Genomic DNA, 10,194 nt, shown 5'->3' with positions numbered 1-10,194 from the left:
CAAGTCTTCTGCACCTATGTACAAAGCAAATCCAGTGGCTATGCCTTCCCCACCTGACGTACACCTGAAACTGTGAGCCCAAATAAATCTCTCCTCCTTTAAGAGGGTGTCCATCAGGTATTTTGTCATGGTTATATATCAATAACTAATACATTCCTCTTTACTCAGATCTTTATTTATTCCTGCTGTACATCAAGTGCCGATTATTATGCCACATCAGGAAGGAAGGCTGCCTCTTATACTCACTTATCTATGTCACATTTGACAAGTAGCTCACTGAGGTAATTTCTGGCATGCAAAATGGAATTTTTAGAATAGGCATTTTGGTGTGTGTGTGTGTATGTGTGTTCAGAATGGTCTACAACAGTTCATAATATTGGTCAAGAAAACATCCAGTCATACAAAATTGTTTGCAAAGGTTTACCCAAATCAGACATTTGACTAGAAATTCAGAAAGTTTAATGATGCTTTGAAAAGAACTTCTGCACAATAGTATCTCTCTCCTTACAAAATGAAGAAAGAACATCTGATAAGTCTGGGCTTCGCTGAATGCACAGGTATTTTCTGTTTCCTTGTCTTAGATCTTCCAAGAAGTCTGCTTTGAGCTTGTTAAGTTCTCCTGCTAGATGCTTCAGGTTATTAAGAGGCATCTGCTCATCTAAAAGAAAACATGTTCGCAGATTATTCCTTAAGTCAGTCTGGGCTGCCTCCTGCCATCAGTCATTTGATTACATCAAAGAAGCCAGATTCTCCAATAAGTAATTAGAATGTATTATAATGATTTGTATACAAGAAATCACATTAATGTGGCCTAGAAAAGTCATCTAAACAATAGCTACAGGGTTAGGGTTAGTATTTGCTCTTAAGTGTGTGAGTAGAAAAAGATAAGCCTGAAAAGATATATATTTTAAAGATTTTATTTAATATGTATTTGAATGTTTCTCCTGTATGTATGTATGTATGTATAAGCACCACTGGCATGCCTAGTGCTCACAGAGGCCAGAAGGGGGCACAAGATTCCCCACTGCTGGAGTTCAGATGGTTGTGAGCCAACCTTGTTGGTACTGGGAATTGAGTATGGGTCTCCTACAAGAATGACAAGTGCTCTTAACTACTGACTGACTCATCTCTCTAGCCCCTTAAAAGGATGTTTTTATAGATTCTCATTATGTAGACCAAGCTGACACTAAACTAGATAGATGGCATGCCTCTACTTCTTAAGAGTTCGGATTAAAGGCTTACAATACCACAGTAGGTTGTTTTTGAGCCAAGATATCTAATTTACTATCTTTTTCTTTAAAAAATAAACTGACAATTTGGTTTTTTTGAAGCTGATAAATAATACATTTGAACAGTTGCCCATGCAACTTTTTATGATGATGGAAATGTTCTTCTAGGCATGGCCATATGGATAGTGTTACTGAGCATCTGAAATTAGCTTTAGTGAGATATAACTCACCGTAAATGTACCCCATTGAAACTGTAATGGTTTAGCTTGCATAATGACATTTGCTTTTAACCCCCTTCACTGGGGAGGCAGAGGCACTGGGTCTGAGAATTTAGGCTAGCCTGGTCTACAAAGAGTTCTAAGACAGCCACAGCTACTTAAGAGAGTCCTTGTATCCAAACAAACAAAATAAAAAGTAATGGCTTTTAGATTACTCACATACATGTGATCATCACCAAAGTCAAATTTAGAACATTTTCATAACTTAGAAGCAAAGCCTGGGTCCTCTGACAATCACCCTTCTCAACCCCACTTCCCTAATTCCGACCCACAACTCTTAGCTATCCTGTCTTGATTTCCTGGTTCTGGGTGCTCATATGCTCTTTCAGTTGTTTTCAAGGTTCCCCACATTCTATCCTGTTTCACTATTCTAGTCTTATTCATAGCTAAATAACATTCCATTGTATGGGCAACCACACTGTATCTACCCATTTATCAGGTAATGGACAGTTGCGTCGTTTTTACCTTTTGGCTGTTATGAGTAGTTCTGTTAAAAATGGCTTGTGTCAACATAATTTTCCCTCGAACCTATCACCATGGAGCAGAATAGCCGGGCCACATGGCAGCACTGGAAGAACTGCCCGGGTGTTTCCAAAGCAGCTGCATCATTTTATATTTCCACCAGTAGAATATGAGGGTCTCAGCAAGTCTCAGACCTCCTCCTCCTGGCCATTCTAATGGCTGTGAAAAGTTATCTCCCAAGATTTTGGTCTGTATTTTGCTGTTATTTAATTTTAAATATGTTTTCCTTTGAATATTGGCCAACTCTGTATCGCCCTTGAAAAAAAATGTCTATTTAGATATTTATCCATTTTAAAATTGGGTTACCTGTGTGTTACTGAGTGGTAAAGATTTTTCTATATTTATATTTATATATGCAATTTTCTCATGAGACATTTGCAAGTGTTTTATCCCATCTGTGGGCTGTCACCTCATCTTCTTGATGGCAGAGAAATGGAATTTTAGTTTTATTCAAGCACACATTTAGAAACTAGTATCTACTCTCCTTTCCTCCAGAAAAGTCTCCATTTTTCCAGTAGGTGTGAATGGTGAGTGATTTGGGCATAATACATAATAACAAGAGGCAAACAGCTGAGAACTAGAATGGTTTTTTTGCCTTGTTTCTGTTCCAATTCTCTGTTAAAATTTTTGGATTGTAATTCATTAATGAGAGGCACTGGGTGTTTTTCTAAACTGAGAAAATAAATAAAACATTCCATTAAATATGGGGATGTGTTTCTGAACCTTGTTTCCACATGTCTATACACTATTATACATGGTTTACACTGTAACACCTATGTATGCTCATAGACAAGAGTTTGAGAAGCATGGTATGGTTAATATGTGTCCTTTCCAGTGTCCTTAGGTTTTATGAAGGTAACAATAACGGCGGGGTTGCATAACAACAGACTGGAATGAGAATTCACTTCATCCCAGGTCGCCCTCAAGTGTAGCAGCTGTTCAGACTTGGGAAAGTTACTTGATTCACGGTGAACCTCCATTTCCCATTTATAAAATTATACCCACCTTACATGATTATAAAGACTAGAGTATAAACATTTAGCACATCAAAGAAGTAAAATGTTAGCTGCTGTTTTCTTTTTAAAACATTTCAAACATAGCAAGAAGTTAAATATTCAAGACCAAAAGCAACTACTGAAAAGAGCTTTAATTACCATATATCTGAAGTGGTTACTTGTTTAAAATATTATTCATATTTATAATACAGTGACCTTGTTCAAATCTCATTCTAGTCTGACTCCTGACCCTGGACTACCCTTAACCTCTAAGCCACCTCTCCAACACCCTAATTACTTTTAAAAATAAGTCTACCACTCTACTTCAGGGGACTGACACACACACAATTTACCATTCTGTCTGTATCCTCACTAGAAAGTTCTGCTTCCTATTGATTTCCTGGTATCTAAGAAAAGGTCTAGTGAAAAATAAAGAGGCCACTCAGTAAAAATGAGTGAAATGGATGCATACCCAGTCTCAGGGGATGGTCTAGCTATAAAACCAAACAGTAAATGAGAAACTGAAATACTGACATAAACTCTGGCATAATAAATCTTTCTGGTGGCAAGGAAATGGCAGCAGCAAGAGAGATCACCCCAGCAGCTAAACAGCACAGAACTAGTCAACATACCTTTGGCTTCCTTCATTGTCTGAGAAACGGTTCTTCGGAGTATCTCGTCAGCTTTATGGAGGATGTTAGTAGAACAAATAATTCTATCTGCTTCCTGTGTAATACAGACAATGTTATTGGGAATACTTTATAAGTGAGCAAGGTATAGACTCATTTGAAGGGACCAAAAGAAATTCTATGGTGGTTTTGTGTTTGTTTTCTCTCACAGAAGCTCCAAATGAATCATGTCCAGTTGTAAAGGGGTTTGCTGGTGAGTGTGCAATAACTGGCTTTCTAGAAATAGAAACTTCCTGCAACCTATATGCAGTGTTTCTGTATGCTTGATATGAACACTTCCATCTTTGTCCATTTTAAGTCACCAGCATAAGGTTCCAGCATTCCTGAACATTTACCATGGGGCTTTGACCAGCTGGCACCAGGCTCACTGACAAAAGGCTGGTGCGGTGCTATTCTGCTAACAGACCATTTTTCACTTTTCTCTTGATATCATCAGCTCAAAAAGTTTCCCTACAAAAAAGTTATTCCTTCTCATATGCACCAAGTCTAACTGGAATATTTACCTTTTGTTCCGTATTGTCCTCAACACATTTTATGGGATTTTCCAAAGCAGTAAGCAACAAATCAGTCACCTCTGGGCTACGGAGAAAGTGAAATAAAGTATAACAAATCTTTCCATAAGACCTTTGTTTTTTAAAGAACCTGAATTAAAAGTATTAGGTTGAACTCAGGAGAGCAAAACTTCTATCATCCAAGGGCCTTACTGAAAGGAAATAAACTAAGTAATTTGGAAGCCATCTTCCATTTGTAAAACACTGAGTGAAGCTCTAAACAAATTACAAGCCATTCCTACCTCATACGAGGTTAATTTTCTAAGCTTACCAATAAGCAATCTCTTGCCCATTATGTCCTGGACTGTAGGTTTTTAAAACTATTTTAGTCCTCAGAGGAAGATGGTGTTTTCTTCTGGCTTCTCCTTATTTACTAGATAAGGATTAACAAATCTGCTCACTAGCCAAGGGTCCCTAGGAACTCAAGTAGAATTCGTTCATTCGGTAAATATGCAATTGAGCATTTTGTATGTAAATGTTGTAAAGCTACATACGTGAAACTGCTAATCTGGGGTTATAACAAGGTGCCCACCACTTCTCCCCAGCATTCCATTTCCACTTGCAATTTTTCCAGCTGCTCAGCCATCCTTCCAACCTTTTTTGAAACAGAATATAGGAAGGGTAAAAGAAAAACAAAACAAAAAATCTTCTCTGTGAGCAAAGCAAGGGATATCCCAGCAGAAGCAGCTGCAATAATTTTTTTGCTGGCACCCTGAAAATATCCACCCTTTGTCCACTGCTGTTTCCTCTACAGCATCTGAAATCAGATTCCCCATTCTGCCTAGCCATACTTCTGGTGCTGCTTACTAACTGGTGTTTGCTACTTTGTGGGTTCTTCTTTCTTCCACCTTTTAAACCCCCTAATACTAGATAGGAGAGGAAAAGAAGGGTAGAGAGGAAAGGGGACACGCTATCGTTAAGACTATTTCCTATAGGTTTTTAGGGGGCAAGTTTGGGCTTCACCGTCAGGATATCTAATTTCTTTTCCTCTCTTTGCTTATGACTACGACCAACAGCAAACAATAGCATCCAACCACCAACCAGCCAGCCCATCCATGGGAGCTCTAGCATTTACACATCTTCTGAAAAGTTCCCAGAATTCCAGACATCATACACTTGCAGAAACTATCTGCAGCTTGCAAAATCATGTCTCTGCTAGAGCACAACGCAAATCGTAGCTGCACCTGGGATTAAAACAAAAAACATAGTCTTATAATATTGCTTTGTGTGTGTGTGTGTGTGTGTGTGTGTGTTTAAAGAAACCAAAATTCAAAATTCTCACTACAACAACCTAGTTAGGCAACTTTAACAAGAGTACCAAAAGACTGGACTCTCACTAGACTGGCTGGTCAGTGAGCACCACCCTACTCAGTGCTGGGATTACAGACATGAGTAGCTGTGCCCGACTTCACATAAGTGAGCTCAGGTCCAATGCAACAAGAACTTCACCCCATTATCTCCCCATTACATTACAGTTTGTTGGAGACATTAAAATTCGAGCAGTAGGGAGGGTGGGATTGGGAGGGAATGAGGGAGCGGGATATAGCTGGGATACGGAGTTAATGAAATGTAACTAATAATAAAAATAAATAAGAAATTTGAGCAGTTAAAAGCAGGCATTTACTAAGAAGCTTGGATTCAAATCTCAGCTGTTACAAGTTTGGTGACCCCAGACAAAATAAACTTTCTCAGGTTAGTTTGCTCCTCCACACAATGCCTGTGGAAGAATGGTCAATCCCATACAGTTAGGCATACGTTTTACAAAGTGGCTTAGAGTAAGATACCTGGCCTCCAAAAGACATGCTGAACTCTGAATTATGAGGCTGTTGTGTTCCCAGGCATTTTTCTCAGGGTTGGGCCTCTCTATCTTTCTCTCCATGAGGTAGATGACCTCCTTAGGCAGTGGTTGTGGTCTCTCGCCATTCCTCTTCAAACACGTTTCCAGGGAACAATCTAAAAAGAGCTGGCAAAAGCCCAGCGAATCTGAAAACAGTTTTACAAAATTACCAAATTACTGGCCTGTCTCTCCAGAAAGGTGAAATAAATATATACTAGTCCCAAATGAAATAGGAATACTAAACACCCACTTTAAAAATTAAATCCATATAGGTCCAATCGAATTTAACTCTCACTAAAGGCAGCTGTGATTTTGCTACCTGTGAATCGATGTTGCCATGTGTTAAAAAAAAAAAAAAAGTTTTAATTACATTTCCGAGCCAGTTGGTAGACTTCATATCTCATACTTTGGTAATAAAAGTTGTCGTCCAACACCAAAAACAAAGGTTTAGAAATAGGTTTTGCCAAGAGGTGGCAATGCTGGGCCTCGGGTGATGTAGAAAAGATCAAATCTTGTTTTTTTAAGCAGGTGATAAAATCTTCCCACACGGCTTCAGTCCTGTTGGGTGGGGCAGACATCTGAGTCTCACTAATAACTGCCATGAGGAAGCATTCCAGGTGCTTTAGCAGTTCTTGTCGAAACATTTTCCATCGGGATGGCTACAAAAACAACAACAAATTGAAACTCATATTAGGCTTTGGCCAGTAGTCTGGTCATCTTGTCTCATTGCCATTCCGTCCCCATTTAAGATTTCAGCTCACAATACTGAACCATTTGCCATTCTCAACAGACACCTTCTTTCTCATACCTTCCTGTCTTCATCGGTCCTGCCCCCTCTCTCCCTGGAATATTCCCAATGCTCCCAGAGCTGTGTGAAGCTGTCTCAGACTCAATCATGTAGAAGGCAATCCAGCCCTAATCTGTACATTGTCCCTACTCTAGCAGGACTCACATCAGTTAGGTACCTATGTGCACCTTCCTGTCTCTCCCTGCTAGATCACCCCACCTCCAGCAGAGAGGCTGACACCTTACAGGTGTTCCAGAAATGTATTTTAAGTGAATGAATGAGTGAATGAATACATGAGAATGAAAAACATTTACCATATAGGACCACAAAGGAGCCATAATCAATATCCTGCTGAATGATAACAGCCTAAAAATAATAATGTTGGTTTGTCCTTGAAATGAGTAGGGATACTGACCCCAAGACAAGACAGTTGGAAGGTCTTCTGGTCTAGATTCGAATACCTCAGGCTAACAACCGGATTGTGAGATTGGGAAGGATGGCAGAAACAGATAGGAGGAAGAAAACAAGGAGCTTGAGAATAAGTTCTGACATCTAGGCTGGAGGAGATAGAAAAGAACAAGAGTCCTCCAGCTTGTCCACACAAAGGCACAGCAGATAAACCCACTGAAAAGGAAATTTGTACTGTTTCCTAAAGGGTAGAGATTTCCTAATCACAGTACCAAATAAGAGCTATAGGGGGAGAGGAAAGAAATATACAGTAATAAAGGTGAAGGAAAAATCCTTATCAATAACTTTTACCTTTTTCCACAGTGGTGAGAATACCACCATACAACTAACTCCCAATTACAGTACTGTTTTGACCCCCTCACAATCAAAGTTGAAGCAAGCAGATATATTATGATGGAGAAGTAATTTTTTTTCATTTGACAAATACATTGTATCTTTGTATTACTTATCTTTGTGTGTGTGTGTGTGTGTATCTTTGTATATATTTACAGAATAGAGTCATCCTATTTGCTTTGAACATGTCTACACTCAGACACTAACCATCAAATGTTAACAATTTAAGATTTCGGAAGACATTTGCTTTGGAGTAAGTATGCCACTGGAGACCGGACTCTATTCTGCCACGCGCTCTGCTTCCACAGGTGTGCATATCACTGGAGTGAACGTATATGGATTAAGAAGTATATACTTGACACATACAATTCAAGCTTTATTATTCCATCTGGCTGTCAACCAAGAAAGCACCACCTTTTTCTAACTGGTAGCAAGCCCAGGCCCTTCATTTTGTCAGTTTTTCCTGGAGGGACCTGACAATTTTGTTATCTATCACTTGTATTCTTTATTCTCATGGGAGTTCCAAAATGGTGCAGCGCTGCAGTTCTACAAAATCTGGCTTTAACCGGCTATAAGTAGAAATTTTTAAAAAAGAGATCCCTTCCTTAGGCCCTAGACTCTAATAGGAAGAAAATACCCAAGGGATTATTATCAGGAGGTATGTGACTAGGACGTTCACCTCTTTGAGTAAACTCAAAACTTGATTGTGCCATAGGACTCTTGGGGATGGCACCTGTATGTAGTCCCAGATAAATAATAGGCGGGGTCAGGATGATCCTTGAGCCCGGAGTTTGAGACTAACCCAGGCGATATAGCCAGGCCTCATCTTAAAGCGCCACTCCATAGAATGTGCAACATGAAAACCTACCAAGCTTGCATAAACACCGCTATAAAGCATGGCCCTTAACCCGGTACAGTACTATTCCGAAACGCAGGTCTACAGAGCGGATCTAAACCGCTCCCCAAGTCTCCAGCTCCTGTCAGTTTTCCCCTCCTACACAGACACTGCCGGATCCAGGGCGGCTCGCCGTCAACCACCCACGGCCCCACCGCCTGGGCCAAGCCTGCACACCCGTCCCCACCCGGTGCTGACCCGAGGCTGTGTGCCTGCGCCGTCCGGGAGTGCTTGGGGCAGCACGTCGTCGTAGGAGAGGACGCCGATAGCCCAGCCCCGCTCCCGCCGCAGCTGCAGGGCCAGCGCACGCGCGAAGGTCGACTTTCCGGCCGCCGGCAAGCCACAGAGGACGCACAGTCCCAGCTTCGGCCATCCGTCGCTGCGAGTGGCCCCAGACCGCGCCACAGTCTTCATGCCCTAGCTGCTGCCTCCACAAACCTCTGCGCACGGTGCGCATGCGCACTGCCCCAGCACACAGCCGCGACCTCTGAAGACACCTTAAAGGAACAGCACAGGATGCAAGTCCGGAGAAGATGCTTTGGTCCTGGCTGCTACCCAAGCCGCCTTCTGGACCTTGTGAACGACGGGTGTCGGCTGTCCCTGACGCTTAGGTCGGGGAGCCCTCGTCTGTTCTTTTCATAACTTCTGGACACTCTCTAAGGGTTCCAGAGCTGGGTTTACTCCAGATAGACTCATTCCCCCTACTCCACCATCAAGCCATTAGGGCTTCCTTTTTGGTTTGGTTACGATGAGGTTTCTCTGTCCAAAAGAGAGACTGGAAACTTCTTAAGGAAGGCTTTGAAAGGTAAAGTGTGGGAAATCAAACAGCAGGCGGCGAAGCGAAGACGGCATGTTTCTGCTCTTCCTGGACTTGATGGGTGCAAGGCTTGAGTGTTCGTTACTGAGTCCTGGTGCCGCCAGGAGGCGGCAAGTGAGAAGAAATAAGAACAAGAAAACACACATCCTTATCCCATTGCATGCAGGCAGAAGACATAGGGATTATCAATAGATTTTGTTGTTTTTGTTTTGTTTTGTTTTGTTTTTAAAGTGGTAGGGAGCTTGGGAGTTGGGATATAATCCCAGAATTAGGAAGGCAGACGCAGGAAGAGCAAGAGTCTGAGGCCAGCCTATGCTACATGGGACCCTGTCTCAACCTTCTTACCCCTCCTAAAAAGCAAACAAACAGTGGAGAACTACCAAACAGGAAAAATTTCGTGGTTTGGGTGTGGTGTAAGAAAAATAAACTTAAATTCTACTTTGACTACCTTTATGGTTCTTTTTACTAATAAGAGATGTGTTCAAACTGTGGTCAATACTCAAGGATCGAATCAGTGTGCACTGAAGTGAAATACAACTGATACATTCAGTCTGTTCTGGTACATGCCTCTGGAGGTGGTGTTAGGAGAGTCACAGCAAGTTCAAGGCCAGCTTGGTCTACAAATAGAATACCAGACCAACCAGAGCTAGTGTGAGACCTTTTCTCAAAAGACCAAGCCAAAACAACAAAACAAACAAGAAGCAAAACCCAAATGATAATCTGGTGCTAGGTCTGATGTAATCTGTAGTGATAAAGGCAACACATATTCTCTGGCTCTCTTTTGGATGAAGAT

General features: G+C 41.2%; 1 protein-coding gene across 2 annotated transcripts; it reads right to left on the bottom strand.

Moving 5' to 3' along the window:
• Positions 1-442: 442 nt before the first annotated feature.
• Pstk (phosphoseryl-tRNA kinase) lies at positions 443-9,049 on the bottom strand. 2 transcript variants are annotated; one of them, XM_055608953.1, is made up of 6 exons: positions 8,783-9,049; positions 6,472-6,760; positions 6,049-6,217; positions 4,217-4,292; positions 3,657-3,750; positions 443-658 (listed from the first exon to the last, which is right to left on the bottom strand). In XM_055608953.1, the coding sequence occupies exons 1-6, from the start codon at positions 8,996-8,998 to the stop codon at positions 459-461; spliced, it is 1,044 nt and encodes a 347-aa protein (XP_055464928.1). In that variant the 5' UTR covers positions 8,999-9,049; the 3' UTR covers positions 443-458. The 2 variants fall into 2 exon arrangements, with proteins under 2 accessions (XP_055464928.1, XP_055464927.1); XM_055608952.1 differs by having other exon boundaries at positions 6,049-6,247; positions 8,783-9,048.
• Positions 9,050-10,194: the final 1,145 nt, after the last annotated feature.

Source organism: Psammomys obesus, unplaced genomic scaffold (assembly GCF_907164565.1).
Source record: "Psammomys obesus unplaced genomic scaffold, mPsaObe1.curated_primary_1811, whole genome shotgun sequence".
In the NCBI taxonomy this organism is placed as follows: domain Eukaryota; kingdom Metazoa; phylum Chordata; class Mammalia; order Rodentia; family Muridae; genus Psammomys; species Psammomys obesus.
This window is presented reverse-complemented; position numbering and strand designations above follow the sequence as displayed.